General features: G+C 45.9%; 1 protein-coding gene across 1 annotated transcript in view; it reads right to left on the bottom strand.

The window, feature by feature from the left end:
* LOC115146761 (StAR-related lipid transfer (START) domain containing 9) overlaps nucleotides 1–23,931 on the bottom strand; it is a 52,077-nt gene that overhangs the window by 11,070 nt on the left and 17,076 nt on the right. The window contains exons 4-22 of the mRNA XM_065003340.1: nucleotides 18,183–18,299; nucleotides 17,909–17,941; nucleotides 17,531–17,592; nucleotides 17,283–17,395; nucleotides 15,492–15,634; nucleotides 15,309–15,376; nucleotides 14,971–15,068; nucleotides 14,159–14,377; nucleotides 13,738–13,907; nucleotides 13,474–13,593; nucleotides 13,235–13,312; nucleotides 12,906–13,085; nucleotides 11,963–12,014; nucleotides 11,100–11,225; nucleotides 10,831–10,913; nucleotides 10,677–10,738; nucleotides 9,441–9,658; nucleotides 7,600–8,095; nucleotides 31–7,473 (exon numbers count right to left, since the gene is read on the bottom strand). Coding sequence (XP_064859412.1) covers nucleotides 31–7,473; nucleotides 7,600–8,095; nucleotides 9,441–9,658; nucleotides 10,677–10,738; nucleotides 10,831–10,913; nucleotides 11,100–11,225; nucleotides 11,963–12,014; nucleotides 12,906–13,085; nucleotides 13,235–13,312; nucleotides 13,474–13,593; nucleotides 13,738–13,907; nucleotides 14,159–14,377; nucleotides 14,971–15,068; nucleotides 15,309–15,376; nucleotides 15,492–15,634; nucleotides 17,283–17,395; nucleotides 17,531–17,592; nucleotides 17,909–17,941; nucleotides 18,183–18,299 — 9,881 coding nt within the window. The remainder of the gene's footprint in view (nucleotides 1–30; nucleotides 7,474–7,599; nucleotides 8,096–9,440; nucleotides 9,659–10,676; nucleotides 10,739–10,830; nucleotides 10,914–11,099; nucleotides 11,226–11,962; nucleotides 12,015–12,905; nucleotides 13,086–13,234; nucleotides 13,313–13,473; nucleotides 13,594–13,737; nucleotides 13,908–14,158; nucleotides 14,378–14,970; nucleotides 15,069–15,308; nucleotides 15,377–15,491; nucleotides 15,635–17,282; nucleotides 17,396–17,530; nucleotides 17,593–17,908; nucleotides 17,942–18,182; nucleotides 18,300–23,931) is intronic.

The following is a 23,931-nucleotide window of genomic DNA, read 5'->3' on the forward strand; positions in this document are numbered from 1 at the left end:
TCACATACATAGGGCCATTTCTAGCCTTACCGTTCATAGAGCTGCTGTTTAGTAGGGACAGCGGATGGTTCCTCCTCCTTGGTTCCTCCAGAAGTTAGGATCTTCAACAGCATGTCTGTCTCTCCCAGACCGTAGTGTAGCTTTGCTTCAGTCAGCTCCACGGTCAGCTGATGAGGGTTCATGTTCAGTTGGACTGTAGCCATGACCTGCTCTCGCTCCTTACGCAGCCTCTCTATCTCCCTCGTCTTCCTGATCTTCTGGAACGTGGACTCTGGACTCAGACTGGACCACTCTGGCTGGTTCCTCTGTGCTTTGTGACCAGTGGGTATATATATGGCTGGTTTCATTGAACTACTAATTTGTCCTCCGTCAGATGGATGCTGGCTGATACCGGACCAGTTGGTAAACTTGTTGTGCACCGGTAGGTCCTCAGGGAGACACTGGCAATCTCGCTGCTGTGGCGAGTGTTGGTGTTGGAAGTTGGAAGTGTGGGTGACTGGGTTGATGTTCACAAGGACGTCTGTGTTGCACTCACTTGGGGCCAATGACACCATGTCATCCTCCTGAACCTGGACGGTGTTGTCACTGAGAGGGGAATGATCATAAGCACCACTGAAGCACTCTACTGGGCCCTCTGAGGGTCGACAGTGGTGGTTGTCTATTGAATGTCTCCTGTGGCTTAGTTGATCTCCAAAAGAAGAGATGGATTTCTCCTCCTTTTTGGACACATCCGTCTGCCTGAAGGTGAGAGAGGTGTGGTTCAGTAAAGTGACTCCATTACTGCTTAGAACAGAAGGAAGAGAACATCTTGGACTTTGGTTGGTTTTGTGCCATGTGCTCATTTCCCCTTCTTCTTCGTGGCTGACAATTCTGGTTTCATTGTGGATGTATTTATCAATGGACGAACTAAGACTTTCTGAGTGTCCATCAGACCCTTTTGGGCTTGAATTGCTGAGGGCACTCACGTTCTCGAGAGATATTGATCCCGTTGATTTTGTGGTGGACATATCACAAGGCTCCTCACACAGATGAAGGGAGTCATGTCCTGATAGCTTATCATTCTTTGTGAAAGATACGCATGTTTTCTGTTCGCTGAAATTTAAACAAGGTGTTGACTGGCACTCTTTTCGGGGCGAAATGTGTTCTTTACTTCTATTTTGAATCTCAAACTTCTGTTGTTCTTTGAGACTCTGTAAAGACGTTCTACTGCTCTGGTTGGAACCAGCCCTAGGACTTACAGTGAGAATGGGTGAGCATGCGCGATCTGTGGAGCTCGCTTGTTTTATACAGCCTATTCCCGGGTCACTCCTTCTCAAGATGTTACGGCTTTCTGGTCTGAGTATTTCTGACAAATTATTGCAGACTTCAGAGACTCCCAAACTTTTGGAGAAGGACACTCTCTCAGGTTTGCAGTCCTCATTGCTTCTACAATGAACGGCAGGATTTGAATGGCTGTGACATTGGACAACAGTCTCCAGAGAAGGCACTTTGTGAGGGACAATCTCTGATTCCAAGATATATCTTTGGTTAACAGTGGAGCCATTGAGTCGCAGGTCGGGAATGCTCTGAATCCTATCATCTGGCCTGTTCTTGAGTTGATGTTGAAGGGGGAGCTCTTTCTCTTGTGACACATTAAGAACTTCTGAGCCAATCACTTTGACTATCACATTAACTTCGTGAGCTTTGGACCTCTCCGTGGACAGAGTTTGGTGGATAAACATTTTGTCTTGAATGGTTGTTGAAGTCCTTTCAGTCTGGATCCCAATATCTACTGCAGTTTGTGTTGAGCAGTCTCTCTTGGTCCAATCTCTGGAGGAGTACAGATGAGATGAATATTTAACATTTCTTATCGGACTATGTCTGAGGCTATCGCCAGACCTCATACCCTGAACATTTCCCAGAAGATCGGAGGTGTTGTGTATCAGCTGAGAGAGATGCTCAGACATGTTTTGAAGGCTGGCCCATGTGGTGGTCTTTCTACTGGCCTCTGTATTCTTCTGCAACACTGGTACCTGAGTGCTGCTCAGTCTGTGATGGTTGTTTCTCCTCTGTAGATCACTATGGCTGATCGTTGTCTTAGTCATGGGTTCTTGAGTCATGGTTGTCTGGGTGCTGTGGTCACATGTGGTGTGTGTTTCAGGACTCTGAAACCCCTTAGACTGAGACTCCTGCTCTGAGGAGTAGACCAACATGATCTCATCTACCTGGCCAGAGCTGTTACCAGGATCTCCAGATACATCATGGCAAGAAGAAGAGTTACAACTCATGGTCCGGATCAGTGGTTGATTGTGATCGTCAATACTAGAGGCTTGGTTAGTACATCCTTTCAGATGGGCTTTGGGGGACGTTTGACCTTTTAAATCTTCTTCCATGCTGCTCAGGGTGCTGGAGAGTCCCTTGTTGTTGGCGTAAGTGCTCAGGTGGGAGTTGAAAGGAGAGTTCTGTACGTTTAAACCGTTGTCGACACTGCAGCATCTAGTGATGCGTTTGTCAGTGGAATCCAGCATGGGGGATTTGCAAGATATGTCAGCAGCACTTCCAAACACTTGGTTCTTGTAGCACCTTTGGTTTGGCTCTTCTTCTTGCCATTGGTGAACAAAGGGATTGACGTCACTGGAGGCAAAATGCATTGGCGAATCCTGAGGCTTTGGTGTGTAGTGTGACATCTTATTTTCTTTGATACTGGAAGCCATGATTTTCTCCCGAATGGTCCTTTTCTCCATTGCAAGAGTATGTGCTGATTGTCCATTGAGGCTGTGTTCTTTCTTACCAAAACTGATGCCAACTCCAGCTTTATCGTCATATTCGCCCGGGGTCGGGACAGTACAAGCTTCCATATTGTGATTGTCTTTTGACTGTGGTGATTGTCTTTTCACTGGAGGAATTGCTGCACCATTGCATTGACTGACCTCTAATTTCCCATGAGTTTGAGATTCAGGCTTCATTCTTGTTGATGAAGATCTGCTTCGATGCAACCTGGGAATTATTTTCTGTTCTTCGTCTGAGGAAGACTTGAGTGTGGAGTCAGAGGATGAGCTAGGTGGTGCCTGGACTTTGGACCTTCTGAACCTCTTGGACGTTCCCTTTTTGCAATGAACAACACTGCTACCACTGAACTGATGGGGTTGCCTGAAATGAGATGTTTTGTTATTTCCCTTTCTGGACATGATATCTCCGCAAATGTCACCCAATATCTTCATATTAGCATCACTACTTCCCTGTGTTATTTGGGATGTAGAAGATCCATTACTATTCATTTCACTTGGTACGTCAAAGGAGGATACAGGAGACTTTGTCTGTGTTTTTTCTGTCATTGACCCCTCTTCATTGTTTGCCATTTGGCAACCTTTGGTATTGTCCGAGGCAAAGTTTCTCACATTGCACTGAGCCTTCAGCCATTTTTCAATATGGCATTTGTTGGGTTTTACAGGATCGACGATTACACAAGTGTTATGAAATGTGTCTACCTGAGTTTCAGATGAGCACTTTGACTGTGGTAGTTCCTTACTTGTGGCATAAGGGGTGTCTTTTTGGAACTCTTTTCTGACCTCTTTCTCCTCTAGCTTCTGTGATTCACATAAAATGTCACAGTGAAGACTGACAGTCAGAGTTTTTATAGCATCGACAGACTGTGGATTATTTGAGCGTATTTGACTGTTGTGGTGCTTGTCAATGTCTTCTGGTGTACGTTGAAGTCTGCCTTTGTTAGAGAGTGAATCTACAGCTGCATGCCGATCACGATCCTTTAGATCAAGTTGTCCACCTGCACCTGTTGGGGAGATCAATTTGCATTGGTTCTTGTTTTTGCCTTGAACCTCTGAATCCATTATGATGTCCCTTAAATGTGCAAAGGCCTTATTTGGTGGCGTAGTCACTGAGGACATTGTTCCTTGGCAGTTCTGGAGAGGTTGTAGAGCACTAGGTTTCAGGGTTTGCTGAGGTGAACCAGCCTGGTTGACAGTTTGCTTATCATTATTACCAAGACAGTTAAGGTGAGGATGATACTTCTCAGGACCTGTTTGTTTCTTTATGTTGCCCATATGTTGAAAAGGGACATCTCTTTCCAACCTTTTCCCTTGAGAAACTAAGCATTCTTTGGGTATGGTGGTAGTGAAAGTAGACCCTGAAGAATGTCCCATTGGTAGCAGTACAGGTTTGTTGATGGATTCAGGTTGCCCTTGGTTCAATGCCAGACTTAATTTGATCTCATGGCTTTTTACACCAGAATTTACACTTGCTTGATCATTTGCTGCTATGACAGCACAGCCAGAAGCATCCAGACCCTTGTCAACATCAGTTATTCCATGTTTCAGTTGCACCTCTCTTACTTTCTTTCGAATGCTCTGACTTAACTGGGACTCGGAGGGGATCTTTGTCGTACCGTCTGAATCATTGTCTTTGGTAATGAAACTTGATTGTTTCATGGAAATTAATATGAGGGAAGTAGAGTGTCTAAGAACTTTTTCATGGCTTAGATTTTCCATGTCTGTCATGTTGTCCATCTTCAGCTTCTCAGAACAGATGAGAGACTTTTCTGATGTCGAACAAGAGACAGGCTTAATGCTCCTCAGTGGGGCGGCTACTTGATGATGACTAACTATTTGTAGATCCTTTGGGGAATCACATTTGTTAGGATTACTTGTTGGCAAGGCATTAAGGCTTTGACTACTTTGACTCTCTAGTTCACTGTTACTGTTGTCTCCATCCCCATCTATACCTGACATCCTCATATGCTCCTTTACCACCTCTGAGATTCGCTGGTCTATCGGACTACAGTTACTGTCCCCATGGTGAGGTCCCCATCTACCATTTTCTACATCTCTTCTCTTGCAATCTGAGATCAGCTCTTCACCCTGCCTTTGAACTTCTATTTCTTCACCTTGATTTACTTCTCTTGTCTTTATAATAACTGCACTCTCTCCGAAAGGAGTGCCTTTATGGTCATCTTTTTCAATGGTTTTATGGTCACATGGGGAGAAATGTTCTTGGGATATGTGCACAGACACTGACATTGCTGAGGTATGTTGTTGGAAGTTATCTTCATTGCAGCCCAGATTTAGTTTAAATGAATCAACTGCAAATGAAGTTTGTTTGTCTTTTAATTCACTAGTGTTATTTTTGTCATCTGACCAAATAACTTCCTGGCTGTTCTTGACAGTGGAGAATGTACAAAAATCACCTTCATTGCTCCTCTTTAGAATTTTCAAGCTGCCAATGAAATTGTCCTGCTGGACTTTGTTCCTCTTTCTGGGATTTTTACAAGATGCTTTGAAAGACTCCTGCTCTGGTGACAAACAATTCCGCTCTGTGACTTTGGCTCCAAGATTTTGCAGCAATTTAAACTCACTTTTAATTGATGTGTCTTTGGTATTGCTAGCTTCAAAAAACTCCTCCACTCTGACTTCTTCCATGTCTCCATCTACATTGAATAGGTCATTATCTCCAGAAGGATTCTTTGGGGCACTTTCAATGTCCAATGTCTCGTTCAACATGCCACCTTCAGGTTTAGGTAATGTTTCCTGCTGCATCTGATGCCCATGGAACATTGCAGCCTCCAATGTTGACGGGATGCATTGAGTCTTATAGTCAATGGTTGGAGAAAATGCAGATCTATACGAAGGAATCTCTGATGAGACATCTCCATTTTGATTGTTGCAAAAGCCTGGATCATCAATAGACACCTTCAGCAAACCTTCTGTACGGACTGTCTGCCTTTTAAAATAGTCTTCGCAACATACTGGCTCCTGAATCAATGATATCATTATATGTGGCGCTGCCGTTTGGAGGAGCTGAGAATTATGTAACTTCAAAGTATCAGTTGTCCCCCCTGAAACCCCAAGTCTTTGTTCCTCTACTGTGACCTGTTCTCCCTCTGTTCCATCAGTAGATGCGGAGCTATGGGATTCAGTGGATCCAAATACACTCAGAGAGTCAGATAGATCGGCACTGACGGGGCTGGGACAACTGCTGCTGTCCAATGCACCGTGACTAAACACCGTCCTCCTCCTCAACACGGCAGAGTCCCTGGGTACCCTGGGACTATCTGCTGCATCAGTGGAGGACCAGGCATCTGTAAGCGCTAGCAAACTCTCTGGCTCCCTCACACTACAGCTACTCAGAGAGCGAGGACTGCCGGTCAACATGGTGTGGACGTGCCCAAGCTCTTCACTCAACTTTGATACAGTGTCTCTACACCTGGGTTCTTGCGCTGACTGCTTCTGGTACCGTGATTCCCTTGTCGTTCCGGTTGCTTCATTGACTCCTGTTTTAGGACCGCCATGATGGCTCCAGTAAACCTCTGCAGGTATTTCATTTGGTTTCCCAATGTCTTCGATTCCCTCTCTAGTTTGCTGAATATCTGAAGCCATGTTCATAGTCTTTTCAATCAAAGGATTGAGACCCCTCACCACAGAGTGACTGGGTACTTCCCCAGTCCATCTCTGTGCCAGCCTAGATACAACATGTTTCCCTCTGCTCTCCATGGCGAGTGAGTCCTTTGACATCTGACTGTCTTCGCTCTCTGCTTCGCTCTGGATAGCCTCCTCCTGCTTCAGCTGCTCTGCCAGAGCTGTGGCATAGGCCGAGGACAGGGAGTCCATGGAGAACAAGCTGTCACAGTCTGAGGAGTGGTCACCCTCCCTTTCCTCTTCTTCCTCACTGTCATACTCCTCCCATCCTGCCAGTCCCTGCGGTCTCTGCACCCACCTTAGGATGCTAGTCTGGTTTATCAGAGTCTCTGCACTGTGCCACCGTCTTTGTCTCGGTCTACAATCATGTGAAGGAGTCTTCTGATCAAGATCCTCACACGAGACAGTTGTTTTCATCGTGCATTTCTTTCTGCTCATATTGGCTTCTTCTAAACCTCGGTTTTGTTTCCGGTCAAATCGGCTTGCTGTTTTACCAGTGGGCTTGGTCCTTCTACTCAGTCCTGATGGTGGCTTTCTAAACACCCTAGCCAACGCGGTCTTTAATCCAGGGCCGATTGAGTGTGATAAGACCTTACGGATGGTCTCCAAGCCCTTTCTACCTCCACGGGGAAGGCTCTTCACTGCCTTACATTGAGCCTTCTGAGTCTGACTGCTGGATTTGCTTACTGTAACTGTTGGTACCTTCACGATGGCATTACTGCTTGACTGTAAAGTCCCACCATGTTGTGATTGCGATGGGTTCTGATTGTTCTTGAATGTAAATTCAAGCCCACGTTTTGGAAGCAGTGGTTTCCTCTCAGGTCTTTCACGACATGGTGGCTGAGCTAGAGCCTCCTCCTCGTCCTTCACAGGCAGCTTAAGGTTCTCAGAGGAACTGGTTCTGCTCCTCCACCCCTGCTCCTGACTACTGGGTCCTGTTCCCGAGGAGAATGTGTCGGAGCGACTCCTCGTCCTTTCGCGTGGAAGACATTCGTCAGACACCCACTGTCTTGAGTTGATGGATCCAAATGTCAGTTCAGATGGTCTGTTTCTCTTCAGGAAGTGGCTGTTGGGGAAAACAAAACGGGCGGTAAAAGAAATGCATTATCCTTTACACCATGCCTGTGTAATTCCTTTATACTAGTCAAATATCGGCTTGAATAGATATATTTGTGAGAGACTTCATACTGACCTGAAGATTGGGGTGTGTTGGGGGTGCAATCGGGACAGAAGGTCCGATGAGAAAGAATGCCTGCGCAAGACAGGTTGAAGTCCTCTGGGACTTGAGGAGGACACTAGTTCAGGGGAAGCAGGGCTCTCTAGACCTGGTGGCAGGGCCTTCTCCAGCCGCTGCAGTTCCCTCTTAGCCTCTAGTAGATGGCGCTTGCGAGCGATCCTCTCCAGCTGGTAGTGAAGTCTTTTGCGTCGAAATCGGGTCTCGGCGCGCCGCAAGGCGTGATGTCGTAACAGCTCCTCCTGAACAACCTTCTTCCTGTTTAGAACAACTTTAGAGGGAGGGGCCACTGTTTGACCACACCCTTCCTCAGAACCTTCCGAACCTTCCGTTAGCAGGCTGTCTAGGATGGGAGCTGGAATAGGATCAGTCTGTACACCAAACTCCTGAGTTCCTTTTTCCTCTAACGTTATAGCTGCCAGACGTTGCTTCTCCTGCAGAATCCACTGCTGGACTGTAGACAGAGGAAACAAATGACATGCATAAATTAAATAAGCACTATCTGCACATACAAACTTTAACAACATATTTTTCAGATCCGCTCCCTTACATATTTTTTTTGGACAGTGAAGCTTAAACTTTTTCTATTCTTTAGCATGTTTATTTTTTACCATATTTTTAATATGAGGCGACAGTACATAATGTCACCTTTTATTTAAGGGTATTTTCATACATATCTGTTTTACCATTTAGAAATTAAAGAATTTTATGTATCTATTTCCCACATTTGAAGGTGTAATAAGTATTTTGACAAATTCACTTACACAGGTATGTGTATTAAAGTAGTCAAAAGTTGAGTATTCGGTACCAATATTCCTAACACAATGCCTACATCAAGCTTGTGACTCTACAAAGATGTTGGATGCATTTGCATTACGGGTTTGTTGTGTTTCACATTATGTTGTGCCCAATATACATCACTGGTAAATAATGTATTGTGTCATTTTGGAGTCACTTTTACTGTAAATAAGAATAGAAGATGTTTCTAAACACTTCTACATTCATGTGGATTCTACCATGATTATGGATAATCATGAATGAAAAATGAATAATGAGGAGTGAGAAAATTAGAGGCGTAAATATCCTACCCCCAAGACATGCTAACCTCTCACCATACCCCCCCCCCCCAAAATGCTAATATTGGTTATGATATTTAAAAGCCTCCAACTTTCTCACTCATCATTATTCACAATTCATTCATTATTATCCGCAATCATGGTAGCATCCACATTAACGTAGAAGTGTTGTGAAACCAAACATTTGATCTTCAAATATGAAACATTTTGGAAAGGGGGATACGTAGTCAGTTGCACAACTGAATGCACTCAACCAAAATGTGTCTTCCGCATTTAACCCAACCCCCCTGAATCAGAGAGGTGCGGCGGGCTGCCTTAAATCGACGTCATCGGCGCCCAGGGAGCAGTCGTTGTTGTGGGTTAACTGCCTTGCTCAAGGGCAGAACGACGCATTTTTCCACCTTTTCCGGCTCGAGAATCCCAACCAGCGACGTTTCGGTTACAGGCCGAACGCTCTTAACGCTATGCTACCCCCAGCATCCAAAATGCTGGAGTGTAGAGTCAAATTAAAAGTCCTAGCTTCACTGTCCAACTAGATACATAGGGGAGTGTATAATGTTCTGTGACAAAAATGCTAAACATGTATCCATTTCTCTTCACATCTCTAATGTAATCAAAACATTTCTCTACTGAGAGACAGGTCAAATCCACATTCAAGCTATTCTCTCAAAGTATACTTACTGTACTGAGTACTGTGTGATTCGATGAAGGTGTGCTACTCACTGTCATTGTGTTGTTGTCTCAGATGGGCCTGTTCGCTCTCCAGGTCTCTCTCAGCCCGTCTCTGTTCAGTCTGGATCTCCTGGCGTAAACACTCCACGTACCCCCTTCGCTCCTCCACGTACTTCACCTGGTCCTTTACACACTGCGGCTTGCTGGCTGGATCCTCTCCTTCAGCCACACAGTACCCGGTCTGTCCCAGGACCACCTCTCCTCCAAGCCTGTTCACATAGACAGAAATACAAATGAGTGAGAAGTAGGGCCAGAACACAGACGTGACCAAATACCAAATAAAAGCAGAATTCATTCCAATGGAACAGAGATAGTTGAAAACAAATCTTCATCGAGCCTACACATTTTCAGTGATCTGTTCAAAGACGTTCTACGACAATTTTACCTCAGCGCAGTAAAGCTTTCATTAAGGGCAGAGATCCCTAAAACACTGAGAGCTCTGGCTCCTTGCCTAAGCAGAGTTTTAATGAGAGCTAATGTTGTTAGAGTTTAATGCAGCGTCTCTCCTGTAACCAAGCAACGGCCCAGCCTTGTCTGTAAACAACAAACTATGATTCCACCAAGACACTGATAAAAAAAATGAGAACACCTTCCCCATGCTGGCCCATGTTGACTCCAATGTTTCCCACAGATGTGTTAATTGGACCATTCTTGATACATACAGGAAACTGTTGAGCGTGAAAAACCCAGCAGCGGTGCAGTTCTGCGCCTGGCACCTACTGTACTACCATACCCCATTCAAAGGCACTTCAATCTTTTGTCTTGCCCATTCACCCTCTGAATGGCACGCGCATACACAATCCACGTCTCAATTGTCTCAAGGCTTAAAAATACTTCTTTCACCTGTCCCTCCCCCCCTTCAGCTACACTGATCGAAAAGGATTTAACATGTGACATCAATAAGGGATCATCGCTTTCACCTAAATTCACCTGGTCAGTCTGTGTCACATCTATGTACATTGTAAGCACTCTCTCTCTGTCGTTCTGTACACAGAAACATGCATGAAGCATTACTAGCCATTAATCCTTTGTACCAGTGGTAGGTTGTACTACATAAAATACATAGAAAATATGTATTCCATGAGTCTACTATGAGAGCTCAGCAGAATCCTTTCAGCACATAGTGTAGTGTAGTTCAGAGATGCTCCTGACCTGTGCTTGTCAGTGGGTGCTGGTTAGTTTAGATTGAGTGTGTGTGTGTGTGTGTGTGTGTGTGTGTTCGTTTACCTGGGGTCGGAGGTTAAGGATCGAAGGTCACTGTAGCTGCAGTTCAGTGCACCCTCACTGGCCTGTCAAGAAGAGGATGTTGTTAGGTATCATCATCATCCCCACCACCATCACTATCATCATCGCCATCATCATCATATTTAGGAGTACTCACCCGTCTGCGTTCCCTCAGGACTGCAGCCTCTGCTGGGTGGTTGAACCGGAACTTGTGAACACCTCCAATCGTGATCACTGACCCTGAAGACAGAGAGATACATACCAAAAATGTTACACAGTTGTTGGGCCTCCAAGTGCTACTCTACACGCTCCTAGCTGCACAGCTTACACTGGCACTGTTGTTAAGGTAAACTGAAGTGTAACAAGACAGACACTCTTTGACAAGGGATTCAGAAGAGAGTGTTTGAGAACTAGGTGAGGGCCTACCTTGGGCCAGTCTGCAGGGCTCTGTCACCTCCCTGTCGTTGACCATGCAGACACTCCCTGGCAGCGGCCTCAGGGTGACCACCCCAGACTGGTTTTCTATCTCACAGGTGGCGCCGCCCTGGAGGACTGGAGGGGAAAGACATACACTAAGGAACTCCAAAATCAAACGCATTTGAAGTTGCAAATGCTTCTCCAAAAGACATGTACTGCATGCACAAGATCTATCTAATACTCACGTAGGATATATAAATATGACAGATAATAAACAGAGAACATAGGAGATATCAATATGACAGAGAACATAGGAGATATCAATATGACAGATAATAAACAGAGAACATAGGAGATATCAATATGACAGATAATAAACAGAGAACATAGGAGATATCAATATGACAGATAATAAACAGAGAACATAGGAGATATCAATATGACAGATAATAAACAGAGAACATAGGAGATATCAATATGACAGATAATAAACAGAGAACATAGGAGATATCATTATGACAGATAATAAACAGAGAACATAGGAGATATCAATATGACAGATAATAAACAGAGAACATAGGAGATATCAATATGACAGATAATAAACAGAGAACATAGGAGATATCAATATGACAGATAATAAACAGAGAACATAGGAGATATCAATATGACAGATAATAAACAGAGAACATAGGAGATATCAATATGACAGATAATAAACAGAGAACATAGGAGATATCAATATGACAGATAATAAACAGAGAACATAGGAGATATCAATATGACAGATAATAAACAGAGAACATAGGAGATATCAATATGACAGATAATAAACAGAGAACATAGGAGATATCAATATGACATCAGCCTACCTATTTGTGGTTCAACCAGTTTGTCCTGAGGTCCAATCGTGGTCACCCCCTCCTACAACAGAGGGTAGTGAAGAGTTCAGGATGACAGAGGGTTTAAACAGTGTGTGCCTTAAACAAACATTTCATAACAGAACAAATTACTACCGCATGACGTTCTACTACACTAAGCATGACTCTCACAGGCCTCAGAGCCCTACACTTAAGGCTTGCTTTCAGGAAAACAATGATTTGTTTACCAAATGCTATCTTGTGGGATCAAAAGGCTAGCTTATGTAACTACAGCCCCACTACAGGAGCAGTATTGGATTCCAAGGTGGTTTCTGCTCTTTAAATACAGGAAGTGGCATAATCATCGGCTCTAAAGCCATTCTAGTCGTTGTCAGAATCAGAATAGGCGTAGGTCCACAGAGCCCGTGCCTCACAACGGGGGGAGAAAAAGAGAGGGGACCGGGTGAAAACGCACCTCGTCTTAACATCGAGCAGTACAAAGAGAGAGAAGGAAGAACAGGGAGGGAGAATCTAGTAGACAAAAAAAAAAAAAAGAGAAACATTTCAGTCATAGAAAGAAGCAAAAGAAGAAGTGTAGTGCAGAGGTACATGTAGAATGTGAGTTCCGTGGATGTGTGTACGTGCGTGTGCCTGTGCGTGTGTGTGCTCGCGCGCGTGTGTGTGCCAGCGTCCATCCGTATGCACGCTCGTACCGTGAGCTGATAGAAGGTGACCCCGGTGCTGAGTACATCCCGGTCCAGGGAAATAGGGTGTGGTACCAGGGCGTGGATGAGGATATGTGTGTTAGTATCCGAAGGTGTGTATTATATATACCCTGGGGTGATAGAAGGTGACCCCGGTGCTGAGTACGTCCCGGTCCAGTGTAATAAGGTGTGGTACCAGGGCGTGGATGAGGATATGTGTGTTAGTATCCGAAGGTGTGTATTATATATACCCTGAGGTGATAGAAGGTGACCCCGGTGCTGAGTACATCCCGGTCCAGTGTAATAAGGTGTGGTACCAGGGCGTGGATGAGAAAACCAGCCCGGTCTCTGTTGATATCCACACTGTACTGTTCCAACAGCTCCTTCTTGTCCCGCCAGCTCTCTGACCAGTCCTTCGTCAGCTGATCCACCTGGAGGAGGGAAGATTAGGGTCAGGCAGAGTGGAGAGGAGTCAGGAGCATAGATTGTATAAAAAGGACAAGATGTGGTAATATTGACTATTTACTAAAAGTGACGGTACACAGTTCTAGTGGGAAGTCTGATAGATGAGCCTCTCTACCTTTAGTTCGTTCTGTAACACTATGTCGGACAGACTGCCGTCTCGCTCGTCGCTCAGAGAAGGGCTGGGATTCCGCTGCTGTGAAGGAATTACCACAGACATTTTGGTCAATGTTACAAGACAAAGGCAGTAATAACCTAGAATTGAAATGACTTCAAATCGTTTTTTTCCCCCAATAACACCGCTGGCGCATGCGATTATAAATCCTAGTGAAAACCCCGATCCCGTGGAACCAGTACCATCTCGAAGCTGAGCAGCATGCTCTTCAGCCTGTCAATCTCTTCACGTAGCTCTCTGATCAACCTCACACTGGCATCCTGTCGAGAGGCAAGACATGAGGCAATTACGATGCTCAGACACTAGCGCAACCAAACACTCAGAGGCAATGGAATGAAGCAAAGGCAAAACGCTACCACTAATATTGTAGCCCCAACCGGTACTCAAACCCAGGTCCCTACGACTGTCAGTCCGACACCTCTATCGTTACGTCGAGAGGTCATAACCTCTTGACAAGGCTCACTAGGCGGTGGACGAAAGGTCGCGGCAACATACAGCAGAATGCTCAGAACACTCGCCTCGTTGACGCGTGGCTTGTTGACGATGTTCCTGGCGTGAGCAGCATAGCGCAGGGTGCTGAGAGTCTCGTTGTAGCTTCTGCAGGACGGGGACACGGCTGCAAGACACAGGCAGGGGGGTCAGATATATTGTTGGGATAATAACGCTACAGTAGCCTCATTACAACCACTGGCTGGACTCATTCAGCAACAACTGTCTTTCTTCAGTGCCGTCGTATAGACAAACGATTGCCCATCGTACATTGCCAAATGACTAAATCATAAGTGCAACAAAAGAAAACGTGATCACTATTTCCACTCCCACTAGTTGACGCAAATGTGCAACGCAATGCCAATATTCCTCACTCACTGGCGATCATGATGGTCTTGGAGTTTCCTCCCAGGCTGTCTTTGAGGAGCCATGTGAGGACAGAGTCCCTGTAGGGGATGAAGCAGTGTCTTCTCCCTCCTCCTCCTCCTCCTCCCCCAGACAGAGAGCTGGTGTGGCTGCCCACAGTGCTGCCTGCATCGCCCTCGCTGGCCACGCTGTTGATGCTCTGACAACTACTGGACATCTGGGAGTTCTGAGCTGGAAAGGGACAGACGTAGTTCAGGATTGATGTTTTATTGGAGATAGCCGTGCACAGGGGAGACAAGGGGAGAGTTAGGTTACAGAGACAGAGAAAGAGACGGACAGGACAGAGACAGGGACAGGACAGAGACAGGGACAGGGACAGAGAAAGGGAAAGAGACAGACAGGGACAGAGACAGGGACAGGACAGAGACAGGGACAGGACAGAGACAGGGACAGAGACAGAGACAGGACAGAGACAGGGACAGGACAGAGACAGGGGCAAAAGATGGGGACAATGAGAGAAAGGGACAAGAGACAAAGACAGGGAGAGATACAGGGTCAGGGGGGGAGGATTGGGTTAGGAGTAGGGTAGTCTCACTTGGCTAGTCTTACAGAACAGAAGATAAGTAGGGCACTGGGTCAGTTACGTGAGGCACAGTGCTGTACGGAGAGCACATCTACAAATATCAGCCTGTACGAATGAAAGATGTGCATGTATGTACAGCATGATCTGGGTACTGAAAGCTAAGTGGATTCTGACAAGGAGATGGTAGAACACAGATAGGAAGGCAGTACTTCCCAATAAAAAAGTCCCGTTTAATATTTACCCAGAGCAGAGATGACGATACCCAGGGTCACCAGGGATTTGTTGATGTTGGATCCCTCAGTGAGTCGGTCTCTGCAGTAGTGGGGGTCTGCTCTCTCGCTGTCAGGCAGAGCAACAACAACACACTGGAACATCGCATATTCTAGAGAAACGCAACGCTGGAAATGGTACCATAGCGAAAAGCTACCGTGTGATAAAAAGAGACTGCCGGGTCAGTGAACCCACAGTCATGGCAGAAGAGATCCACTAGGAGGCAGCTTGCTCATGGATACTGAGACCTGTATCTGGGATGATTAGACACCTGGGAATACGCAGGGCTAACCTCTTCAACAAACTCACCTGCCAGCCAGGTCTACCAGGTGGATCTTGCTGACGATCTCTGAGGGAAGGTTATTCTCCAGAATAGCCTGCATGGGGACGAATAAATAGACTGGAATAACTACTGTGACTGATAGATCGGCAGGGTCGTGACCTGGGCGAGTGAATCCAAGTGCTGGGATTGGCGCCGGGTTGGGACCTCACCTGGGTGTACTGGATGGTGAAGATGGCATGGGATCTGCTGCTGGCATCGTGGATGTGTGTTGCCGCGGTGATGCGGTTGGCGATGCCCTCCTCCAATAGCTCCACCGCCTGCTTGTAGTCAGACACTACGTGCTGGGACAGATCTGTGGAGAGGAGAGGAGAGGAGAGGAGAGGAGAGGAGGAAGACAGACAGACAGACAGACAGACAGACAGACAGACAGACAGACAGACAGACAGACAGACAGACAGACAGACAGACAGACAGACAGACAGACAGACAGACAGACAGACAGACAGACAGACAGACAGACAGACAGACAGACAGACAGACAGACAGACAGACAGACAGACAGACAGACAGACAGACAGACAGACAGACAGACAGACAGACAGACAGACAGCAGACAGACAGACAGACAGACAGACAGACAGACAGACAGACAGACAGACAGACAGACAGACAGACAGACAGACAGACAGACAGACAGACAGACAGACAGACAGACAGACAGACAGACAGACAGACAGACAGACAGACAGACAGACAGACAGACAGACAGACAGACAGACAGACAGACAGACAGACAGACAGACAGACAGACAGACAGACAGACAGAAAGCAGTTATCAATACCACCTAAAAATATGCAGAATCATATCAAACAGAATAATAATGTTTAATTGAACAACATTGTCTGAGTTGGCAGTGATGTGCGATTAGGAAGTGATGAGGAACTAAGTTACATTACATTACATTTAAGTCATTTAGCAGACGCTCTTATCCAGATACTACAGTGTGGTTCAGCTGAATCACGTCTGGTGTCTCGCACAGCCACAAAAACCAGCCAATAACTTCCCAAGTGATGAAGTCAGTAGTGAGGAAAACATTTTTGCACGCTTCTTAGACCAAGAGACTTAATGGTGGTAAGGGGTTGGGGGAACCTTCCGGAGACACCTGAAACCCCACCTCTTTAAGGAATACCTAGGATAGGATAAAGTAATCCTTCTCACCCCCCTTAAAAGATTTAGATGCACTATTGTAAAGTGGCAGTTCCACTGGATGTCATAAGGTGAACGCACCAATTTGCTCTGGATAAGAGCGTCTGCTAAATGACTTAAATGTAAATGTAATGTAAATGGAACCAGATAGAGAAAGAGAGAGGAGACTCTGGAGAACCAAACATTATAATCTGGTCTGTGTGTAGAGTACAGCAATGTGCTTCATGCTGCCACCAGGAAGTGACATCCCTTCCTGTGATGCTCGGGGAGTTTTCCTGATACAGACAATGAGTGGATGTTGGGCTTGAGGGAATAGAGGGAAGAGGGGGAGACGGAGAGAGGGAGAGAGAGAAAGAGAAGTGATGAAAGAAAAAAGAGAGAGAGTGAGAGAGTAAGAAATAGAGTGAGAGAGGCAGAGAGAACGAGAGAGGCAAAGGGAGAGAGAGAGAGCGAGGGAGGGAGGGAGAGAAAAAGTGAGAGCAAAGTGCAGAGCCTGGGTTCAAGCCGGGATTGCAACTCTGTTATTAATAATCAAAGTTGAGTCCTAAACACAAGGCTAGAAGACTAAGAGGACCACAACGTCCCACTAAGACTGACCTCTAAGATAAGCAAACCTTTATCATTATACTGCTCACCACAGCTACACAACATATCCACTGAGTTGGTGAGTGAATCCTATCCCGCACATACGCATTCCTCCCCACACACTGGATCGGTGTGGACTTAATGGGTATTGTATCTACCATCCACTACGGCTTCATGTAGTAAGTAGACACTTGTTCGGTCCCCTCACCTTGTACGTAGGGTCCCTTCTCAGGGTGCTCCCTAACCCGTAGGGAGTCTTTCTTCTTCCGCTCTCTGCCTCGCAGCAGGTCACGGACACGCTCATTATAGATCTCCAGAAAGCTGCAGGGTGAAGGAGAGTAAAATGCACCGTCACAAGGAACTGGCACGACACCTAGATACCAATGTGCGCTCACTGATAGCTGGAGTCAGGCGATCACTCAAGGAGAAATAGGCAAACACGCAGCCCCCTCGTACCTGATCTCAACCCTGCTGGAGTTTTGTCCTTCGGGGAAGGTGGCATCAGATCTGAACAGGCCCTGGAGAGAAAAGATAAACAACAAAAATCAATCTGGCGCTGAGTCGTCTTGTGTGATCCACAGAGCAGAAGTACTACAGCGCTCCTGTGAATAACTTGAATGAACGACTTTTTACTGCCGCATGAGGATTTCGGGTATGAGCCCTGGTTCAGCGTGCATAGGAGCGTGCATAGGAGCGTGCATAGGAGCGTGCAGAGGAGGCAACGTCAAGACAACCATACAGGTCCTGGAGATACCAGACAGGTGGAACAGGTCAACAGCCAGAACACTACCTCACGAGACCCTCTAGACTGAATTAGGGGACCGATTCCTTTACCTGACAAATCCTGGGGGTCAGGCCCATGGAGTCCTGAGAGGAGGAGGAGGAGGAGGAGAGCGCGAGGGAGGAAAAGAGAAGAGTCATTCACTTTATTGGCACTGTGCCTCCAAATCAAATCAAATCACTGTGCCTCCTTTCAACACACAGCAGAGAACGCCAAACGGGGATGTTCCAGATTATATGAGAGGTAACACTGTCCTGACAACACTTTATAAGTGCCGCCGTAATGCATTATACCTGCATAAAGTCAAGCATTATAACCCTTCCTCACCTGCGTGCCCATCATGGTGTAGGTCTTGCCGGTGCCAGTCTGCCCGTAGGCAAACAGACAGACGTTGTAGCCCTCTGATGCCCCGGCCAGCACCGACACTCCCAGGTCCTGGAACACCTACAGGAGAGCACACAAACACACAACCAGTATGAAGAAAAGACGACATAGTGTCGGGCGACGAGAAGAGAACGGACAAGCAGGGCTTTCTTAAATTCTATGCGTAAAGGTCGACAGTTAAAGGGCAGAGGTATGGGCGAGAGCAGCTGGCGTCCTCGGTGTGATACACGGTGTCATGGAGTGCTTCTATGGCTGTATTCAGATTAAGTTCAGCCAGACACAACGCTGAGGAACCCAGCCGGTGGCCTCGGTTGTTGCGTCCCTGCAGAGGTGTTCGGGTAAGAAGCAGAGCCAGGGAAGTGCTAAGGAGAACAGAGTCAGGAGGTCAGCTAATACTGAGAGCAAACACCCTGCTAGAGCTAGGAGGAGGGCCGGGAGGCTGGGTGGCAGGGCGGGAAGATGGGGGAGTTGAAAGCGAGTCGCCGCGCAGGCAAAAAACATCTCGAAAGGAGCGTAAGAGCTAAGAGCGCGGTGTCCCTGAGGAGGTCCCATACCTATAGCCACAGAGCCAGTATGGGCACATTGTTTCCCTTCCTCCCCTCGGGCCAGGGAGAGATCAGAGAGAGGGGGTTGAAGGAGTACCCGCCGCCCAGGCCTGAGGACATGCTTGACCCCCAGCAGCCCAGCCAGCAGGCCCAGACCCAGGTAAACACACCAGCAGCAGCAGGAAGTTGATCCAGAGCCAGACCCCAGACACAGCACATTCTCCTTCATAACCACAACACAGAGGATCCGTGAGGAGGGCCCAGACCCACTGAGAGTTTAGGGAACATTGAGACGGCGTGAGGGGAGGAGTTCTCCCACACTGCTCCCCCAGCACAAACAATCACACAGGTTTCAACACAGTTCCACTCCTCCCTTAGAAGCTCTCAGCCAACGTAACGACCAACAGAACTGGAGCTATACGTTACTGGAGCTATACGTTACTGGAGCTATACGTCACTGGAGCTATATGTTACTGGAGCTATACGTTACTGGAGCTATACGTTACTGGAGCTATACGTTACTGGAGCTATACGTTACTGGAGCTATACGTTACTGGAGCTATACGTTACTGGGGCTATATGTTACTGGGGCTATACGTTACTGGAGCTATATGTTACTGGAGCTATACGTTACTGGAGCTATATGTTACTGGAGCTATGTTACTGGAGCTATATGTTACTGGAGCTATACGTTACTGGATCTATACGTTACACAAACCCAGAGAAAAGCCCTCGAATGTACACAAAGAGCAGGACAACGTTTTGGTTGGATAAAGCCCTCAATGACCGGGGCGATGTTTTGGTTGGATAAAGCCCTCAATGACCGGGGCAATGTTTTGGTTGGATGACTGGATGCCCCTTTTAATATTTTATGAAAGACCACGTAAAGACCCTCCAATAAGATTTGCTTAATAACCAAACGGTCAGTTTCAACAAGGTCAACATTTGTTTCCGTCAGTAAAGAGGGTCAATATTGACCAGAGAGGTGTAGTCAGCCAGTCAGTCAGCAAGCCAGACAGTCAGTCAGTCAGTCAGCGCACATGGAGAACAGCACAGAGGGCACCAGTAGTTTTATGTCTTAACTGCCGTTGACCACATGCCAACACAGAAACAACCAAACAAGCACACACACAAAGTATCTCGGACGAAAATCAACAGCATCACTACTGCAATGCATCCTGTCTCTCCTAACAGCTAGCAGCAGGCCAACACACGTGACATTTGAGGTTGGGTTACGCGATCACTACCAGTAGCCTTGTGTCTTATCTAATGGTTATTTCCCTGCATGCCAACACAGGAATGGTCAAATAACTACAGCACCCAGTAACCCAATAAAGACATGTGTACATGTCTACGTGCCAACAGGCAAACCCTTACGGCAGTAACAGTCTATCAACGTCACCATAGGATGCCTCAACAGCAGGAGAGAAAAGGAGAGAGGGTACTGGGTAGGCTGTTGTTATCCTACAAAGGAATGCACAACAAACCTATTGCAGTGGGTTTCAACCCACTAATGATTTTATTTGAGATTTTAAAATAACAGTGGGGAGTGTAAATGGTATTTGAAGCTTTTGACAATGCAAAATATTTACAATAACAATAATAGTTCACTGCTAATAATGAACTAAATTTGACCTCCGAGATATTTTATGTTTAAAAAAAAAATCCTTGAATCGTGAATGGTGGTCCTCGAGAGCTTTTGACAGTGATTTTGGTGGCCCCCGTGACGGAACAGGTTGGGAACCGCTGACCTATTAGTTTGATAAGGGCACAGAGGGTGGGAGCACTAGTCTGGTCCCAGATCTGTTTGTGCTGTTTAGCCAACTCCATCGTGACCATGATGAACATAGGAGGTGGCAAGACAGCACAAACACATGTAGGACCAGGCTATGGGAGCAGTGGTTGTAAATTCAAAGTGTGTTTGTGTGGAAAGTCAATTAGCAGAGCTAGCAACAACAAAAAAAAGAGTATTAATTACGAATGCTGTGCTGTTGTAGTTAGTCTACATGATGTGTTTGGCTGTTGAAGAAGCTAGACTAGTACATTGTGTGTTTGGTTGTAAGTTATGCTGACTGTAGTGCAGTGGAATCCAGAACACCAAGCTAGGCCCCCCTGTAAACTCTGCTGCTTGAATAGGGGTTCCCCACCCACACCACAAAGGGCCTTGACACTCCTGTCCCCATAGCATTCGTTACGCTGGACTCTGTCTCTCCCTCCCTCCTGTCCCCCTCTCTCCACCTCAATCTTGCGCCCTCTCCCCTCACTCCTGTCCCCCTCTCTCCACCTCAATCTCGCCCCCGCACTACTGTCCCCCCCTCCATCTCTCTCGATAGATCAAACTCTCCTCCCTATCCTCACTAGCAGACAGAATCAGTAGTAACCTTGTTAAAGCATAAACTCTCAGCACACGAAAAGCACAAAACTCCACATCACCACACTACTTTCAACTCTTAACTCTTTCTATACTGACCTTGAGTATGCACACACCTCTCCATTTATCACAATGACTTCTACAGGCAGGGAGGTATTCTTATTGAAGATGAATAACACAGGCCCTGACATCATCTGAATCAGTCTATTGTGTCTCATCATTGTCATATAACAATCATTTTGGCAGAGGGCTATCCCTGCTGCGGACAGCATCCCAGAAAGACCACAATAGGCTCTCACTGCTCCAACCTACTTTCGCAGAGCCCTGGCCTGGCGGCACAGCAAACTGGGAGGTATGTGGCCAACAAAGCAGACCTGTGTGGTAAGAGACACAGTGCATTATGGGGCTGCTGACTAACTAACTATCCAGATTCAAGCAGGTCATAAAGAGAATTGCCTGCCTGGCCTGGCCTGGCCTAGGTTACACAATTACCTTCACACAAACTCGCACTATCTGGCTGGCTGGCTGGCTGCCTGCCTGCCTGCCTGCCAGCCAGCCAGCCAGCCAGCCAGCCAGCCAGATAGTGCGAGAGTTCGTGTGAGAGTAAATGTGTGTTTGTGTAGGTGTTGCTATGTGTCCAACCGGCCCAGAGGAAACTGTATCTGAATACAATGACTAAAGGCTTGGCGTTTGCTTTCCTTCTCTTGACAAAAACAGAAACAAATACAAACCTGCTTCACAATGAAGGGAGGAAAGCAGAATATAGATTCCACTCTGGCAAGGGAAGCACAGGTCAAAACCATCAGGCCAAACAGGGGGACAGGAAGGGGGAAGCAGTGGGAGACCATGGTGACCGACTGAAGGTTTAGCTGGTGTGTGTGTGTGTGTGTGTGTACTAGAGGTCGACCGATTAATCGGAATGGCCAATTAATTAGGGCCGATTTCAAGGTATAACAATCGGAAATCTGTATTTTTGGGTGCAGATTTTAAAAAACATTTTTTTATACCTTCATTTAACTAGGCAAGTCGGTTAAGAACACATTCTTATTTTCAATGACGGCCTAGGAACGGTGGGTTAACTGCCTTGTTCAGGGGCAGAATGACAGATTTTCACCTTGTCAGCTCGGGGGATGCAATCTTGCAACCTTACAGTTAACTAGTCCAACGCAATAACAACCTGCCTCTCTCTCGTTGCACTCCACAAGGAGACTGGCTGTTACGCGAATGCAGTAAGCCAAGATAAGTTGCATTAAACTTATCTTATAAAAAACAATCCATCATAATCACTAGTTAACTACACATGGTTGATGATATTACTAGATATTATCTAGCGTGTCCTGCGTTGCATAAAATCTGACTGAGCATACAAGCACACAAGTATCTAAGTATCTGACTGAGCGGTGGTAGGCAGAAGCAGGCCCGTAAACATACATTCAAACAGCACTTTCGTGCTGGCAATACTAAAGTGCCTATAAGAACATCCAATAGTCAAAGGTTGATGAAATACAAATGGTATAGAGGGAAATAGTCCTATAATTCCTATGACTACAACCTAAAACTTCTTACCTGGGAATATTGAAGACTCATGTTAAAAGGAACCACCAGCTTTCATATGTTCTGAGCAAGGAACTGAAACGTTAGCTTTCTTACATAGCACATATTGCACTTTTACTTTCTTCTCCGACACTTTGTTTTTGCATTATTTAAACCAAATTGAACATGTTTCATTATTTACTTGAGGCTAAATTGATTTTATTGATGTATTATATTAGATTAAAATAAGTGTTCATTCAGTATTGTTGTAATTGTCATTATTACAAATACATTTTAAAAAATGTAAAAATCAGCCGATTAATCGGTATCAGCTTTTTTGGTCCTGTTGAAAAATCATAATCGGTCGACCTCTAGTGTGCACTGTAAAACCAAGTGTTTAGGATCTGAACACACAACGAAACACTTTCCTGTAACACTTTTTAAACGCGCCAAGGCATTTAGAATTCCAATGAAAACGCATCAGAGTGTTTAGATTGTAAACCCCAGAACACGTTCATTTGCTGTAACACTTTTTAAACACATGAACATGTTTATTCAGCACAAGGAATTTAGATTTTAAACACTAAACACTGGGGGGGGGGTATTCTAAAAATCTAGGGCGTAAAGCCATATCTGCATATTTCCCAACAGGCCTTTCAAGCGAATGTGAGAGATACCCACCCATGACTGTGTTAGTATGGTTGTTGAATTCAATCATTTCTCTTCCTGAAGCTTTCACCAAGTGACTGCATAAGTTAAAGTGTTAATTACAAGTAAGCCCTCTATGACCACTATGACCACATATTATACATTTCATAAGGCATTTAGTTATGGCCAACTCATCCTCTGTGGTCTCCAGCCAGAGCGAGGAAATCCAACAATTGGAATAATTTATCATGTCATGTTCAGTTGGGCTGAAATGTAGGCAAGGTGACAGACATTCCTAACACTGATAGAATGGAAAAGTCACATCAATTTCTAATGACTAAATGCACTCTAAACAGGACGATCGGCAATGAAACACTAGTGTTTAAAATAGATATAGGTGTTCTCCTGGTTGGAAACTGGAAACCGCTGACTATGATGTTTAATCTGGCATTCTAAACGCCTGTGTTTAAGACGCGAACACTTATTGGCTAATCTAAATGCCTAATCTTTAAGTTTTAAACACTGACGTTTAGGTTATAAACGTGTCACGTGTTTCACGGTTTTACAGTGTGTTGGCATGTGTGAGTGCGTATGG

This window comes from Oncorhynchus nerka, linkage group LG18 (assembly GCF_034236695.1).
Source record: "Oncorhynchus nerka isolate Pitt River linkage group LG18, Oner_Uvic_2.0, whole genome shotgun sequence".
Taxonomy (NCBI): domain Eukaryota; kingdom Metazoa; phylum Chordata; class Actinopteri; order Salmoniformes; family Salmonidae; genus Oncorhynchus; species Oncorhynchus nerka.